This window comes from Oncorhynchus masou, chromosome 5, assembly GCF_036934945.1.
Source record: "Oncorhynchus masou masou isolate Uvic2021 chromosome 5, UVic_Omas_1.1, whole genome shotgun sequence".
In the NCBI taxonomy this organism is placed as follows: domain Eukaryota; kingdom Metazoa; phylum Chordata; class Actinopteri; order Salmoniformes; family Salmonidae; genus Oncorhynchus; species Oncorhynchus masou.
In genome coordinates, this window is record NC_088216.1 from 41,499,302 (window position 1) to 41,517,993 (window position 18,692).

Sequence of the window (18,692 nt, forward strand, 5' to 3'; positions counted from 1 at the left end):
TACACAGGATGGTGCAGACAGTTAAGAACATAACTGGGGCAAAGCTCCCTGCCATCCAGGACCTCTATATCAGGCGGTGTCAGAGGAAGTGTAACGCAATTCGTGTTCCTCTGACGAGGAGTATGACAGATCGGACCAATGTGCAGCATGATAACTGCTAATCATTTTTAATGAAAAGACAGTGAACACGAAAATAACAAAGTGAAAGACGAAAATTAAACAGTCCTGTATGGTGAAGACACAGAAAACAGAAACAATCACCCACAGCTAAAATGGGGAAAACAGGCTACCTAAGTATGATTCTCAATCAGAGACAACGAATGACACCTGCCTCTGATTGAGAACCATACCAGGCCAAACACAAAAACACAACATAGAAAAAAGAACATAGACTACCCAACCCAACTCACGCCCTGACCAAACTAACACAAAGACATAATAAAGGAACTAAGGTCAGAACGTGAGAGGAAGGGCCGAAAAATTGCCAAAGCCCCCCAAGCCATAGACTGTTCAAAACGGTATGGATCTCGGACCAACAGACTCCGAGACAGCTTCTACCCCCAAGCCATAAGACTGCTAAATAAAATAGCCGGACTGCCAAATAGTAAATGAATGGTACACACACGATCTGCAATGACTCTACCTTCCACTGACCCTACGCAAACTCACTAGACTATATATACAAACCATATACACCCACACACACACACACACACACACACACACACACACACACACACACACACACACACACACACACACACACACACACACACACACACACACACACACACACTACATTGACACTCCCACACAAAACCCACACACGTTCACATACATTACACACTCACACAACACACACACACACCGACACAACACAAACACACATACATATGACACACGCACACTCACACACTTTTACACTCATCATTTGCCGCTGCTGCTCTGTTCTTTATTTAACTCGTATTATTATCTATCCTGATGCCTAGTTACTTTACCCTGCCTTCATGTACATATCCACCTCAAGTACCTCGTACCTCTGCATATTGATCTGGCACTGGTACTCCATGTACATAGCACCATTCTTGTGTATTTTATTTTATTCCTCTTGTGTTACTAATTTGGAAAGGGCGCACATGACAAATACGATTTGGTTTGATTTGTGTTTCAACCTGTGCTGTGTTGTTCCGTGCAGGTGTGCTGAGGATGTGACTGACGGATCCCAGTACTTTGTGCTGTTGATGATCACAGACGGAGTCATCTCAGATATGGTGCAGACCAAGGAGGCTGTGGTCAATGTGAGTGTTCATCACAACTCAGTAATGTGTGTTGTTGACATTGGTGGGCCTTAAGTTTGTGTGTGTCCCAAAATGTGGCACGGGACGTCATAATGATATAATTTCCTGTGCGTGCATGTGTGTGTGTGTGTGTGTGTGTGTGTGTGTGTGATTTTCCTCCGCAGGCTGCCGCTCTGCCCATGTCTATCATCATAGTGGGAGTGGGTCCTGCTGAGTTTGATGGTAAGTGTCTGTCCGGTGGGGGGGGCTTTAAATTGCATGGTGCTGACCCAGCTTCTGTTCTTCTCTCAATGCTAGGCTGTCAATGTGTCACTGTCTGTGAAGTGCACTAAAGATCAGCAGGGTAGGTGACAGAACAACTGCAATCTCCTTCCCAGAAGTTTTAGGAACTGGTGAATCCCCTTCCTGCTCTCCCTTTCTTCCAAATGTATCTCCCCCTATCATAGATATACAGCAAGGACACCCACATCTCCTGGTATGGAGCGGTACAGGCTTCTGCTTCATCCCTCTTCGACTCTTTTAACACATTTGATTTGATCCTGAAGAGCAGCTTGAGTACGGGTAGAACCAAAACCTGCACACCCAAATAGTTTTTTTTTTTTTAGTTTGCCTAGGGCACCAGGTAGGCGGAGTTTGCTTATTTGACCCCATTCCATTGCTCCTAAAGTGCAAACTCCAGCCAAATGGTGAACCAGGTGAGGTAAATCAGTTGTATATATATATATGTGTATGTGTATGCATGTTTATACTGTATATACCCCAAAAATATATGGGGGATTGGAAATGATGCAGACAATTACATTGATGGAAGTAACAATCTATCTGCAATATTAAAGCTGATCCACCCCAAAAAAAAAACGACTCCTAAAATTGAAAAACAAAAGGAATAAAATAACTAAAAATAAAAATAAATTTAAAATTAAAAACAATTAAAAAAGATACTATCAGTTGATTTCCAGGAAGAGGAATGTGTTGATTCCTTCCCCCTTCCCAAAGAATCCTTAGCATTAGTCTCATGTGGTAACAGGTCGTGACTCCTGTGTCATGTCTCTCGGTGGAGAGGAACTCAGAGTAAGTGAGTCCTAGGTCATATTGAGTAGGGCAATTGAACACGAAATTAGCAATAGATGGGTTGGTTGTTTAGCAACAAAACCAGCACGTGCGCAACTATGGGGTACAGACAGGGTTGGCTTAGATTGTTGACAACATTTAAACTATATTTAATCCTCAAATGTTTATTGCACAATGAGCACTTGTCTCAAAAACATTGTTACATTTGTTGGTTAGCTAGCTAGCGAATTTGAGACATATTAACATTAACATGAAATCAGTCAAAACACCTCAAAACAAGACATGGTATCAATAACAAGATGAAACGAGCCACCTACGATTCCCCACATGGTATCTTCTTGTCACTGTTGCTATCTGACCATTCAGAATCATAAAAACGTGGCTTCCGGCCACATCGATGCACGTGCGTAATATTCGTGACGTTGTCAGCCAACCCATCTATTCCCTCCCTGTTTCAGTCCATTTTTCCCCATATGGTGCCGGATTAACACGCCTGATATATCAGACTTCCACTGAGGCTTTGTTATCTGGGTCACCTAGCTTAAGCTCAGAAGGTTAACGGCAGAGCTGAATAATAGTACCATGTGTGGGTAAACTCTGCACAAAACAATCCATTCATGCAAAGGATGTTTGCATTTTTTTACTTCATTATCATGTTACTCTTAGAAAAGAAGGTGCTACCTAGAACCATAAAGGGTTATTTAATTGTCCCCATAGGAGAACCTTCTGGAAATACATTTTTTGTTGTTGGAACTCATTCACTAATACAAGGTTCTACGTTAAACTCTTACACCACTTAAATGTTCTAAGTAGATCCTCTTTCACCACAAAATGGTTCTACCTGGAACCAAATAGGGTTCTCCTATGGGAAAAACAAGGAACACATTTTTTCTAAGAGTGTACCTTGAGTCCCATTTCTGTTGTGTTACCATTTTATTTTAGTTACAATATGCAGCGGCAGAGAACTTGGTTTGAGTGATATCCTTCTCTGCCTACCATACTCATGTCAATCATTGGATAATGATGCAATTGCAGCTGTTGCACAATCTTGAAATGGCACACTATTCCCTATATATTCCCCATATTGGCCAATAGTCAGCCACAACTCGATAATGGCAAAACCAAGGAACGGGATTGTGGATGCTTCCTAAATTGCACCTTATTCCCTATTTACACAAAGGTGCTATCTAGAACCTAAAAATCTTCTTAGGCTGTCCCCATAGGAGAACCCTTTGAAGAACCCTTTTTGGTTACAGGTAGAACCCTATTGGGTTCCATGTAGAACCCTCTCCCCAGAGGGTCCTACATGGAACCCAAAAGAGTTCTACCTGGAACCAAAAGGATTCTACCTGGAACCAAAAAGAGTTTGCCTTTAGGGAAAGCCAAAGAACCCTTTTGGGACCCTTTTTTTCTAAGAGTATAGTGTACTACTTTTGACCAGAGCCCTATGGTCAAAAGGCCTGTTCAAAAAAAGGATCAGAGAATGAATCTAGTACTGAAAGCATAAGCTACAACTAGCTAGCACTGCAGTGCATAAAATGTGGTAAGTAGTTGACTCAGAGAGAAGGAGAATAGTTTAATTAACAGTTTTGAACAAATACATTTCTTCAAAAATGAAGGAGAAGCAAGAGAGATAGAAAGAGAGAGCTATATTTTATAGTATTTTTTCCCTTTCACTTACTTAGCTAGCAAATGCAGCTAGCTAGTTTAGCATACTCAAGTAGAGAATGATGTTATGTTAGCTAGCGGGCTATGGCTATCCAACACTGGGCTTTTGGTTTTATTAATTTATTGCCACCAGGGCCGCCTGTGTAACTGCTAAACTGTTTGCTGACTATCCTGCATTACTGTAGAGGGTTTACTAATGCGTTAGTTCTATTAGCTATGTTGACAATGATGTTAGCTAGCTAATATGGTGACAATGATGTAGGCTGTGTGTAGTGGTTAGCGGTTATGATATGAATGTTTGGCTTGGAAAGGTTTTTTCACCTGGTCACAGACAGCTGATGTGTTGTCCACAAGCGAAGGGAAAATGTGAGAGAGGAGGAGAGCGTGTACATGCGAGAGGGAATTACAATGAGTAAAGTTTTTATTTTTTATTTTTTTATTTCACCTTTATTTAACCAGGTAGGCTAGTTGAGAACAAGTTCTCATTTGCAACTGCGACCTGGCCAAGATAAAGCGTAGCAATTCGACACATACAACAACACAGAGTTACACATGGAATAAACAAAACATACAGTCAATAATACAGTAGAACAAAATAAAACAAAAAGTCTATATACAGTGAGTGCAAATGAGGTAAGTTATAAGGAAATATATAGGCCATGGTGGCGAAGTATTTACAATATAGCAATTCAACACTGGAATGGTAGATCGGTAGAAGATGAATGTGCAGGTAGAGATACTGGCGTGCAAATGAGCAAAATAAATAAATAAATACCAGTATGGGGATGAGGTAGGTAGATTGATGGGCTGTTTACAGATAGGCTAAGTACAGGTGCAGTGATCTGTAAACTGCTCTGACAGCTGGTGCTTAAAGCTAGTGAGGGAGATGTGAGTCTCCAGCTTCAGAGATTTTTGCAATTCGTTCCAGTCATGGGCAGCAGAGAACTGGAAGGAAAGACGAAAAAGGAGGAATTGGCTTTGGGGGTGACCAGTGAGATATGCCTGCTGGAGCGCGTGCTAGGAGTGGGTGCTGCTATGGTGACCAGTGAGCTGAGATAAGGCGAGGCTTTACCTAGCAGAGACTTGGGTTTGGCGACGAGTATGAAGCGAGGGCCAACCAACGAGAGCGTACAAGTCGCAATGGTGGGTAGTGTATGGGGCTTTGGTGACAAAACAAATTGCACTGTGAAAGACTGCAACCAGTTTGTTGAGTAGAGTGTTGGAGGCTATTTTATAGATGACATCACCGAAGTTGAGGATCGGTAGGATCGTCAGTTTTACGAGGGTATGTTTGGCAGCATGAGTGAAGGATGCTTTGTTGCGATATAGGAAGCCCATTCTAGATTTAATTTTGGATTGGAGATGCTTAATGCGAGTCTGGAAGGAGAGTTTACAGTCTAACCAGACACCCAGGTATTTGTAGTTGTCTACGTATTCTAAGTCAGAGCCGTCCAGAGTAGTGATGCTGGACGGGTGAGCAGGTGTGGGCAGCGATTGATTGAAAAGCATGCATTTAGTTTTACTTGCGTTTAAGAGCTGTTGGAGGCCACGGAAGGAGAGTTGTATGGCATTAAAGCTCGTCTGGAGGTTAGTTAACACAGTGTCCAAGGAGGGGCCAGAAGTATACAGAATGGTGTCGTCTGCGTAGAGGTGGATCAGAGAATCACCAGCAGCAAGAGCAACATCATTGATGTATACAGAAAAGCGAGTCGGCCCGAGAATTGAACCCTGTGGCACACCCATAGAGACTGTCAGAGGTCCAGACAACAGGCCCTCCGATTTGACACACTGAACTCTATCAGAGAAGTAGTTGGTAAACCAGGCAAGGCAATCATTTGAGAAACCGAGGCTGTCGAGTCTGCCAATAAGAATGTTGTGATTGACAGAGTCGAAAGCCTTGGCCAGGTCAATGAATACGGCTGCACATTAATGTCTCTTATCGATGGCGGTTAGGATGACGTTTAGAACCTTGAGCGTGGCTGAGGTGCACCCATGACCAGCTCTGAAACCAGATTGCATAGCGGAGAAGGTACGGTGGGATAGAAAATGGTCAGTAATCTGTTTGTTAACTTGGCTTTCGAAGACCTTAGAAAGACAGGGTAGGATAGATATAGGTCTGTAGCAGTTTGGGTCTAGAGTGTCACCCCCTTTGAAGAGGGGGATAACCGCAGCAGCTTTCCAATCTTTGGAAACGATACAAAAGTGAGGTTGAACAGGCTAGTAATAGGGGTTGCAACAATTTCGGCAGATAATTTTAGAAAGAGAGGGTCCAGATTGTCTAGCTCTTTCAGAACATCGGCTATCTGGACTGGGGTAAAGGATAAATGGTGGGGGCTTTGGCGGGTTGCTGTGTAGGGTGCCGGGCAGTTGACCGGGGTAGGGGTAGCCATGTGGAAAGCATGGCCAGCCCTAGAGAAATGCTTATTGAAATTCTCAATTATAGTGGATTTATCGGTGGTGACAATGTTTCCTAGCCTCAGAGCAGTGGGCAGCTGGGAGGATGTGCTCTTATTCTCCATGGACTTTACAGTGTCCCAGAACTTTTTTGAGTTAGTACTACAGGATGCAAATTTCTGTTTGAAAAATCTTGCCTTAGCTTAGCTTTTCTAACTGCCTGTGTGTATTTGTTCCTAACTTCCCTGAAAAGTTGCATATCACGGGGGCTATTCGATGCTAATGCAGAACGCCACAGGATGTTTTTGTGCTTGTCAAGGGCAGACAGGTCTGGCGTGAACCAAGGACTATATCTATTCCTAGTTAAAAAAAATTGAGAGGGGCATGCTTATTTAAGATGGTGAGGAAGGCACTTTTAAAGAATAGCCAGGCATCATCTACTGACGGGATGAGGTCAATGTCATTCCAGGATACCCCGGCCAGGTCTATTAGAAAGTGATCATGCTGTTTGTATGTGGCTGCTATGAATGTGAACTGTGTTTGCGTGTGTTCATGTGATGTATTCATTCCGCCGATTCTGTTGAAAAACGTTTCTTAAACGGAAGCAAATGGAACAAAGCGTGGATAAACATACCTGAAATAGAAAGAAGACCATGCTAATCAACAACAACAAAAAAAATTGTCCGTCCTCCCTCATCTTAAACGGCACCGACTGCCACTGCTGTGTACACTCCTCCTGGCATAGTGAGAAAGAGTTGTGCTGGAAAGCTGAAGCTCTTCAGCTAGCAAGAGAGCAGCAAAACAAAAAAGTCACTCCCTAAGTAAATGTGCAAACACTGGAGCACACTTATTATGCATTATGCCTATTCCAAAAGTTAATTGGCTAAGTGATTTGAATTAAAGATACTGCCGGTAGTTGGGGAAAGGAAGCAGAAAAGGGGAAATTATTCATGCCTAACGACAAGGGGGTCTCTTTGGGACCTATTACAAACTACACAGGGCTGTGCGAGGGGTCAGGGGTAGCTGCCGTAGGGGTTGTGTGTGTATGTGTGTGCATGCATGCTCGTGCCTATGTGTGAGTCTCTAGTGTGTGTGTGTGTGAGACAGAGCGATTTAAAAGTGTATAAATTAAATCACTAGAGTATTGGTTTGTGATAGTTTGACTGATTGCTCCAGATTGTGTGGTGGTTGGGAAATCAGCATAACTTTAAGTGGTCTATAGGTGGAGGGGTATTTGACTCATCTACGCTCTCTTATCCTCCTCTTGCTCAGTCAGAGGGAACTGGGAGCTCTTTCTCTCCACAGGGAGCCTGTGCAAACAGACTGTCTCTCGCACATATGCTTGAGTGCAACGCATCTCCTCTCCTCTCTCCTCTGCTATTCCCATCCTCTCCTCTCTTATCCTTCCCCTCTTCGAATCATTCCATCATGCCATGTTCCTCTCTCCAAAATGCCTCCCATGTTCCCATGAAGTCTGCATGTGGGCATCTGTTTGGATGCACCTGTGTACCTGTAGATGTTTGTGTGCATATGTGTGTGGAGTGAACGTATGTGCATCATCAGTGTGTACCAAGCACTCCTGCGCCTGCGTGTACACACACACATTCATGGGTGTGAAATTCATGGGAAACAGAAGGTGTGTGTGTGTACTCTGTTAGCACGCTTGTTCCTGTGTGTAACTTTCATGGCAAACAGAAGGTGGTGTGTGTGTGTGTGTGTGTGTGTGTGTGTGTGCGTGTGCGTGCGTGCGTGCGTGCGACATTCAAGGGAGCAGAAGGCTTTGTATAAGTCAGTGACTCAGGGGATGCCCCCCACATGTCTGGGTTTACCCTAGACACCTGGCCCACTTTCCTGCCATCCTGCTGTCCCTTTACCCCCTCTCTCTTCCTCTCTGCACTGCTATACCCTACAGCCATAGGTGAAAGCACTGGATAGGTCTCCAGCCCATTGCCTTTATTTATCCAGTGCTTTTCAGATTACTGGTCCTGGAGGAGAGGAGATGAGGGAGGGTGGGTGGGTATTGAGGAGTTCTGGGTTGCTGCCCATGGCTGAGGCACACTCTCTCAAAGACATCAGTGTGAACCCAACTGTATAGTCCCACAGGCATGGCCAGGCATCTGCCTCCCAGCTCCTCTCTACTCCAGTACACCAGATAAGATGGACCCACATCTTCTCGCCACCAAAATAGATATTAGTATTCATGATGTTGTCTGTTAGAAAGTTACGGCATCCACATTAGGATGTTGTCGGTTCTCAGAAAATAGTTCCTAATATGGATGCCGTTGGTTATATTAAAATCACTCCTAATAATGTAAGAATGAAGTTTCAGGAAGATGTTTTTAAAATATGTTTGCTCTGGGGCTTTCATGTACAGAATTATGTCTTTGACCTACTATTATATTATTAGTTGCGCTTTTGGCAAACAAAGTGACACAGGAGGCTGGTGGCACCTTAATTGGGGAGAATGGGCTCATGGTAATGACTGGAGCGGAATCAGCGGAATGGTTTCAAAAACATCAAACATATGGTTTCCAGCTGTTTGATGCCATTCCAATTGATCCGTTCCGGCCATTATTATGAGCCATTCTCCCCTCAGCAGCCTCCACTGGTAGGGTGCCATATTTATCACAAATCCAATACACATTAATAACACAAACAACATTCTGTCTAAGAATGGATTTACGTGATGTCATCTCTGTCTCTGTCCCTGACTCTCTGTCTGACTCTCTCTGTCTCTGTCTGTCTATGACTCTCACTCTGTCTCTAACTCTCTCTCTTTCCCTGCCTCTACCCCATTTCTCTACCTCTCCCTCTGTCTGTTTCTGCTTCATAGCGATGGAGGAACTGGATGGTGACGAGGTCAGAGTGTCCTCTAAGGGGCGCATTGCCGAGCGAGACATAGTCCAGTTTGTACCTTTCCGGGACTACATAGACCGCCAGGGCAACCAGGTGCTGAGCATGGCACGGCTGGCCAAGGACGTGTTGGCAGAAATCCCTGAGCAGCTGCTGGGTTTCATGAAGACGAGGGACATCGAGCCCCGGCTCGCCTCCTCCACCACCACCCCGCCAGGACTCCACAAGCTGAGCATCTGAGAGAGGGGTTTGGGTGGGGGTCTTTGGTTCTTGGGTTTAGAGACATTGTTTGGACCATTTTCAGTTGCAGCAAATACCTGAAGAGACACACACTGAAGCCGTTGGGGTACACATACGCACGCACGAACGCACGAATGCACGCGCACACACACACACACACACACACACACACACACACACACACACACACACACACACACACACACACACACACACACACTGCAGTAGCGATTTCCTGTCTGGTGAACACCGCCATGCTGTGATGTAACAACTGTACAGCTTAACAAGGGTCAAATGGAGCATGACCTTTGGAGTGAGAACTGTTGGAACTGCTTCCGTGGTTGCCAACCCCTCACTGACCCCTTAGCTTCTTTTTATATGCAGGGGTCAAGGAACAGTCACCGTTAAACGTTGTAAAAAGCAAGAATTTGTGGGTTTCTCAACAGACAGAAAGAGCGATCGATGTTCACCTTTTTTCCTATGCCTCACTAGCCACGCATGCAATGAGTGTTTCATTCTCACATCTTTTGTGGTCCAAAACAGAAACAAATTGGCCACTTGGGTTGCAATGGCAGTACTTTACTTTGTCCACTCTCTGGCCAATGTATATTTCCATGTGTATAATGACACTGTACAAACATTGAAGAAAGTGGGACAGCCGGTTAATATCCAAAACAAGTGAAAGGCACAGGAAGTCTATTCATGTTTGGTTTCTTCTCAGGGCATTTCTGAAAGCTTTTGGATGAGTTTCGCAAAACAAGGGAGACGGTAACAAGATGGCGTCTCTGGACGGTTGAGGTCTCAGCCTCGGCATCTGGAGTCATTGGGTGTTTCTCAAAATGCATACTACCGTGCTCCGAGCACGCAAATTGGAGCACGGGAGGGTCAGAGTATGAGTTGAAGTCAAAGTATGCGAAACGGAGCACAGAGGGCACTTCTGGAATGTGTACTCCATTTGTACTTATTTTGAAGCTTGCATCAATGCAAGCTTCAACGGAAAGTATGCAAAGAAATATGATGCAACCACGTAAAAAATGACAAAATGTATTGAAATCAATGGTGGCCATTATTTGAGCTGAAGCAAGAGAAAATACACTCCTATTCAGAATGAAATGTTGCTTATTCACATCTCATATGTTGCCTGACTATAATATTTTATTTTGATACGTTAATAAATACAGGCATTGTTCATTTTGCCATGTTTATCTGCCTACATACCATATATTACAAGCCCATAATAGGTCAATAGGGCTAACTGGCTAGCAACTAGTACTGTTAGCTAGCCAGATAGCCACAAATAATTGTTAGCTAGCAACCCACAAAGAATATATCTCACATAATATTAGTTTTAGATCATTTTTGCATGTTAAAATATCTGGTTAGCTACATTATTATGCTAGCTGATAGTTATGAAGTAAAAAGGTTGCTTTGTGTATATCTTGTTTCGTTACTATTGCCATTGTTGACCTGACTGGAAGATGGTTCAGTGAATGGGTAAGTTCATAGTAAGTCAATAGGGCTAACTGGCTAGCTAGCAAGCCTTGAAGAATTGGTAGCTACCAATGAAATATGTACAGTTGAAGTCGGAAGTTTACATACACCTTAGCCAAAAACATTTAAACTCAGTTTTTCACAATTCCTGACATTTAATCCGAGCAACAATGCCATGCCTTAGGTCAGTTAGGATCACCACTTTATTTTAAGAATGTGAAATGTCAGAATAATAGTAGAGAGAATTATTTATTTCAGCTTTTATTTCTTTCATCACATTCCCAGTGGGTCAGAAGTTTACATACACTCAATTACTATCTGAGCATTGCCTTTAAATTATTTCACTTGGGTCAAACATTTCGGGTAGCCTTCCACAAGCTTCCCACAATACGTTGGGTGAATTTCGGTCCATTTCTCCTGACAGAGCTGGTGGGACTGAGTCAGGTTTGTAGGTTATGTCAATATAGGACTTGTTTTACTGTGGATATAGATACTTTTGTACCTGTTTCCTCCAGCATCTTCGCAAGGTCCTTTGCTGTTGTTCTGGGATTGATTTGCACAGTACGCGTCTCCTTCCTGAGCTGTCTGACGGCTGCGTGGTCCCATGGTGTTTATACTTGCGTACTATTGTTTACGTGGTACCTTCAGGCATTTGGAAATTGCTCCCAAGGATGAACCAGATTTGTGGAGGTCTACAATTTTTTTCTGAGGTCTTGGCTGATTTCTTTTGATTTTCCCATTATGTCAGGCAAAGAGGCACTGAGTTTGAAGGTTGGCCTTGAAATACATCCACAGGTACGCCTCCAATTGACTCAAAGGATGTAATGTAGCCATCAGAAGCTTCTAAGCCATGACATCATTTTTTGGAATTTTCCAAACTGTTTAAAGGCACAGTCAACTTAGTGTATGTAAACTTCTGATCCACTGGAATTGTGATACAGTGAATTATAAGTGAAATAATCTGTCTGTAAACAATTGTTGGAAAAATTACTTGTGTCATGCACAAAGTAGATGTCCTAACCGACTTGCAAAAACTATAGTTTGTTAACAAGAAATTTGTGGAGTGGTTGAAAAACAAGTTTTAATGACTCCAACGTAAGTGTATGTAAACTTCCGACTTCAACTGTACATCTACCTTGCATAAAATTAGTTTTAAGTAATTTTTGCCTGTTTAACTAGCTGGCTAGCTAGATTATTAAGATCCACAGATCTAGCTGATTAGAAACTAATTAGAAAGTAAAACGTTTGCTTTGTGTATATCTTGTGTCGTCTATTGTTGCCATTGCCCTGGCTGGAAGAAGAAGGTTCAGTGAATGGGGAGGGGAATTGTGAGGTAGTACGGTAGAGGGAGTGCGAGTGCTTCTCAAATTTATTGTTTTATGCATTCTCCACACTCTCGTCCTCACAATTATGTACTCAAGAGAACATAGCCGGAGAATGCACTCGGAGCGTGAGAGTGTGCAGCACGGTAGTATGCATATTGAGAAATGCCCATTGTGTTCATATATCTGTACGACATGTCCTTGTTTAAGGACTTGTTCCTCTTGTCCAGGGGGCGATTGAAAAGTGATTATATTGTTTTATGCCAGTCCTCACTATATGTATGTATGTATGTAGTTGGATATCTTAGCCACGTTACCTCATGATAAATATATTCTCTATATTACTGATTTATTCCACGTGTTGAAATGTATACATGTTTCATATGATGGCCTGTGAAAGCTCTATATTACAGATCAGAAAATAAATTCAGAGACAGGATGTGTGAATATTGAAATAACTTAAGGGCCTGCTGGCTGGCAATGCGTACTCCTGTTGAGAGCGAAGTCTTGATCTTTCCAATGACGGGTTGGAAATTAAAAATCGTCTTGAGATGGAAATAGCTTGAGCAGTGACGTCACTGCACAGGTTCCTTCTGACCCAAACACTGGTCTGAATATACCACAGTACCTAGTCACTATTTTTTACTTCTCCTTGATTTCCTCCTTCCAAATGTAAACCTTTCCAAGCTTTTGGTCAATGGTGGCAAAACCTGCTCCGTCTTTCAAACATGTCAAAGCATCAGGGTCAACTTTCTGTCACTCCATTTTTGCTAGAAAGAGGAGAGGAGTGAAAGAGATTGTGCCTCAGCATGTTGTTCTCAAAAGTGTGGTCCCTCGCCACTAAGCCTGTTTCGAGGGAGTTGCAATGGGCTGATTTACTCTGCATATTTATGCATGGTTTCTTTCCGCCACAGCTCTGGTTTCCAAGATATGGGTCTATAATTTTTCATTATTTTGGCTGGGCTCATAGGATCTACACAAGTTTATTTACAGTGCATGTCATTGTTTTGTAGGCCTACTTGTCTTGTTATTATATATTTTTTCTTTGAGAAATTCCTGACTATAACGGATCATTCAAACGCAGAGGTTTTGTTCACAGTCAAGTCTCTATTCTGACTTGTTTGATTTCTCTCTCTTTTACTGCATACACACGTTCTTCTCTCTTTTCTTTCACTCACTCACTCACTCACTCACTCACTCACTCACTCACTCACTCACTCACTCACTCCACCATAGTGATAGTTACTACTACTAAAAAGTCATTAATTAACCTTCTGACAGCTTTCTGGGGATGTTCCAAAAACTGACACAAATTTGATTTCTCTGTAAGTAAATTGCACAACAACAGTTTGTTGATGTCGTGCCAAATGCCGTCGTTACATTTTCCTACAGCACTTAAGGAGAATTTTGGACTTAAATCATATTGGGAAGTGGCCCTTAGATACCCTGGGAAGAGATGAACCATTAGGGAAACATTTGTCACCAAACTTTTGGGGAATGATCAAGCACTTAGGACATTGTAAGAGTAGGTCAACAGGGGCTATAGAATAAGACAATGGTATGAAGGGTTGTCTTATGATTTATGGCATAGGGATATGGATATGTGGCCTTAATTCTGTCATAATCCCACAAGTGTGAGTTAGGCAGGATTCTATTTTTATTTGATTCAATGCAAGTCATAATTCCATTATTTTGAACGCTAACCTGATTAGTCAACACATTTCTGATGGTTGTGGTCATCGAGAATAACCGTTATTCACATTTTAAATTGACTAAAACATTCATAAATATTTGATGAGTGTTCTATGCTGGGTTGGTTTTGTATGAGATCGGATTGTGTATTGAATTCTGTCAATATTCTTTATTGTACACTGTATAGTAAACAGGAACTGCCAAAACGGCTTAGGAAGGCCACCAAAAATTCAGAAATGTCCATCCCCAACTATAACATTCTCCGCCAAGATAGACCTGCCAAAGGGGGTGGAGTTGCAATCTACTGCAGAGACAGCCTGCATAGTTCTGTCACACTATCCAGGTCTGTGCCCAAACAGTTCGAGCTTCTACTTTTAAAAAGCCACCTTTCCAGAAATAAGTCTCTCACTGTTGCCATTTGTTACAGCCCCCCCTCAGCACCCATCTGTGCCCTGGACATCATATGTGAATTAATTGCCCCCTGTTTATCTTCAGAGTTTGCACTGTTGGGTGACCTAAACTGGGACATGCTTAACACCCCGGCCATCCTACAATCTAAACTAGATGCCCTCCATCTCTCCCAAATTATCATGGAACCTACCAGGTACAACCCCAAATCCGTAAACACGGGCACCCTCATAGATATCATCCTGACCAACCTGCCCTTTAAATACACATCTGCTGTCTACAACCAGGATCTCAGCGATCACTGCCTCATTGCCTGCGTCATGTAAAGCATCCGCGGGCAAATGACCACCCCACATCACTGTCAAACGCTCCCTAAAAAACTTCAGCGAGCAGGCCTTTCTAATCGACCTGGCCCGGGTATCCTGGAAGGATATTTACCTCATTCCGTCAGTAGAGGATGCCTGGTTATTCTTTAAAAGTGCTTTCCTCACCATCTTAAATAAGCATGCCCCATTCCATTTTTTTTAACCAGGAACAGATATAGCCCTTGGTTTACTCAATACCTGACTGCCCTTGACCAGCACAAAAACATCCTGTGGCGTTCTGCATTAGCATCAAATAACCCCCGCGATATGCAACTTTTCAGGGAAGTTTGGAACCAATACACACAGGCAGTTACGAAAGCAAAGACTTGCTTATTCAAACAGAAATTTGCAGAAATTAGCACGAACTCCAAAAAGTTCTGGGACACATTAAAGTCCATGGAGAATAAGAGCACCTCCTCTCAGCTGCTCACTGCTCTGAGGCTAGGAAATACTGTCACCACCGATAAATATACGATAATTGAGAATTTCAATAAGCATTTTTCTACGGCTGGCCATGCTTTCCACCTGGCTACCCCTACCCCGGTCAACAGCTCTGCACCCCCCACAGCAACTTGCACAAGCCTCCCCCATTTCTCCTTCACCCAAATCCAGATAGCTGATGTTCTGAAAGAGCTGCAAAATCTGGACCCCTACAAATCAGCTGGGATAGACAATCTGGACCCTCTCTAAAATTATCCGCCGCAATTGTTGCAACCCCTATTTCCAGCCTGTTCAACCTCTCTTTTGTATCGTCTGAGATTCCGAAAGATTGGAAAGCTACCGCGGTCATCCCCCTCTTCAAAGGGGGTGACACCATAGACCAAAACAGTTACAGACCCATATCTATCCTACCCTGCATTTCTAAGGTCTTCGAAAGCCAAGTTAACAAACAGATCACCGACCATTTCGAATCCCACCGTACCTTCTCCGCTATGCAATCTGGTTTCTGAGCTGGTCATGGGTGCACCTCAGCCACGCTCAAGGTCCTAAACGACATCATAACTGCCATCGATAAAAGACAATGTTGTGCAGCCGTATTCATCGACCTGGCCAACGCTTTTGACTCTGTCAATCACAGCATTCTTATCGGCAGACTCAACAGCCTTGGTTTCTCAAATGACTGCCTCACCTGGTTCACCAAATACTTCTCAGACAGAGTTCAGTGTGTCAAATCGGAGGGCCTGTTGTCCGGACCTCTGGTAGTCTCTATGGGGGGTGCCACAGGGTTCAATTCTCTGGCCGACTCTTTTCTCTGTATACATCAATGATGCCGCTCTTGTCGCTGGTGATTCTCTGATCCACTTCTATTCATTTTGTATATATCTGGCCCTTCTTTGGACACTGTGTTAACTACCCTCCAGACGAGCTTCAATGCCACACAACTCTCGTTCCGTGGCCTCCAACTGCTCTTAAATGCAAGTAAAACTAAATGCATGCTCTTTCAACCGATCGCTGCCCGCACCTGCCCGCCCGTCTAGCATCACTACTCTGGACGGTTCTGACTTAGAATATGTGGACAACTACAAATACCTACGTGTCTGGTTAGACTGTAAACTCTCCTTCCAGACTCACATTAAGCATCTCCAAAATTAAATCTAGAAGCGGTTTCCTATAAGGCAACAAAGCATCCTTCACTCATTCTGCCAAACATACCCTCGTAAAACTGACTATCCTACCAATCCTTGACTTTGGCGAATTAATTTACAAAATAGCCTCCAACACTCTACTCAGCAAATTGGATGCAGTCTATCACAGTGCCATCCTATTTGTCACCAATGCCCCATTTACTACCCACCACTGCTACCTGTATGCTTCTCGTTGGCTTGGCCTCTCTTCATATTCGTCGCTAATCCCACTGGCTCCAGCTCATCTATAAATCTTTGCTAGGTAAAGCCCCACCTTATCTCAGCTCACTGGTCACCATAACAGCACCCCCCCATAGCACGCGCTCCAGCAGGTATATTTCCCTGGTCATCCCCAAAGCCAATTCCTACTTTGGCCACATTTCCTTCCAGTTCTCTGCTGCCAATGATTGGAACGAACTGCAAAAATCACTGAAGCTGGAGACTCATATCCCCCTCACTAACTTTAAGCATCAGCTGTCAGAGCAGCTTACAGACCATTGCACCTGTACATAGCCCATCTGTGAATTGCCCACCCAACTACCTCATCCCCATATTGTTATTTTTTTTTGCTCCTTTGCACCCCAGTATCTCTACTTGCACATTCATCTTCTGCACATCTATCACTCCAGTGTTTAATTGCTAAATTGTAATTTATTTCGCCACTATGGCCTATTTCTTGCCTTTCATCCCTAATCTTACTTAATTTGCACACACTGTATATAGACTTTTCTATTGTGTTATTGACTGTACGTTTGTTTATTCCAAGTGTAACTCTGTGTTGTTGTTTGTGTCGCACTGTTTTGCTTTATCTTGGCTAGGTCGCCGTCGTAAATGAGAACTTGTTCTCAACTGGCCTATCTGGTTAAATAAAGGTGAAATAAAAAAAATAAAAAATAAAAATATATATAAGAACCAAAAACGATAATGGAGCATTTAAAAATAGTAGATACAATTCTAATAGACACAACGTTTAAACATAGTGCATGCGTGTAGCAGTGTTATAAAGTACCAAAGTAAACTTCAATTCACATCACCTGTTGAATATTTTTGCATAAAGCATGAATATCCGGCTGTGTGCTGTGTACTGTATAAGTTTAACCCTCTCATTGAACTAGGCTTGACAGACATAAACTATATGCTGCTTACAATCCCCTTTGTCCAGTCAAGTGTTTTGTGACCGTGTTTGCTTACAAGTATATCTAATGTAAATATATCGTAGTTCATGTACAGAATATTATGTGATCTGTCTTCCTCCTGATTTTCTTTCTATAATGATTCTGTAAATGTATATCTATGTTATTCCTTACCTGCTTGTGTTGGTCAAAACCTATTTGTAAATTTGCCCATTTGTTTTATATATCTCATCTTAGAAATCAAATAAAGATATATCATTAAGACTTATCTCACTATTGAAGTTGGCAGATTATGTTTGTTCTTGGAGTTAACAAAATCATGCATGCTTTAAGAAAGGTAATTGCCCCGGACAGTGCATCTCATTCCCCTAAAATAGATCATCATATTAATTACTAATGTGCATGGTGGATGTCTGCCTGGACTGTAGTCTGTAACTATTTATGTGTATCCTTAATAGGCCTACATGGAAATATGTGAATTTTAAGAGAAAGATTTCTGCCTTACAATGAATTACTAATCCTGAAAGACGTTCATACAAAATAAAATACACTATTTATAGTTACATTAACACATTTAAACGCATTATATATTAATGACATTACTGATTGTGCATTGACCAAAAATGTGTATATTAGTGCGCATATACAGAGGCCTTCAGACTATCAAGAGTTGCATGCACAGGTGACCTCAAAGTAATTTAGAGAATTAATGTTAAGGGCATATAGAAGTTACCATTCAAACATATAAGACAACTAAACGTTTGTTTAATTTTAAAGATATGAATGAATTAGTACTTTTTATGTCTTGTTCTCCTTTGAAAAGTTAGAATTTTGTTTCAACTATGTAACATCGTTTGGACAGGAAAGAGCTTATTATAGTGCCACCTAATGGTCCCCAATAATAACAATCTCCCGTAAACCATTAATATTTTTAGACCACATACAATGCAAAACTAAGTTTGCTTTCAGAAAAGATTCAATACAATGATAACATGAATGTAACGAGTATTTATTACGGCACCACAGGGCGTTTGAATGGTTTGAACTTTGCAATAAGATACAAATAGTTCCATTCCATCGGATTGTTATCCATCCATTCCGGCCACGGTTTACGATAAACTTTGGCGTTGCT

The 18,692-nt window shown here is 42.4% G+C and overlaps 1 protein-coding gene across 4 annotated transcripts in view; it reads left to right on the forward strand.

Annotated features, from left to right (window-relative positions):
• The window catches only part of LOC135539593 (copine-9-like), a 196,252-nt gene extending 185,659 nt beyond the window's left edge, over positions 1 to 10,593 (forward strand). For all 4 annotated transcript variants that reach the window (XM_064965564.1, XM_064965566.1, XM_064965567.1 and 1 more), the window contains 3 exons: positions 1,196 to 1,298; positions 1,463 to 1,520; positions 9,265 to 10,593. In XM_064965564.1, the coding sequence (XP_064821636.1) occupies positions 1,196 to 1,298; positions 1,463 to 1,520; positions 9,265 to 9,524 (421 nt within the window). In that variant the 3' untranslated portion in view covers positions 9,525 to 10,593. The remainder of the gene's footprint in view (positions 1 to 1,195; positions 1,299 to 1,462; positions 1,521 to 9,264) is intronic.
• Positions 10,594 to 18,692: the final 8,099 nt, after the last annotated feature.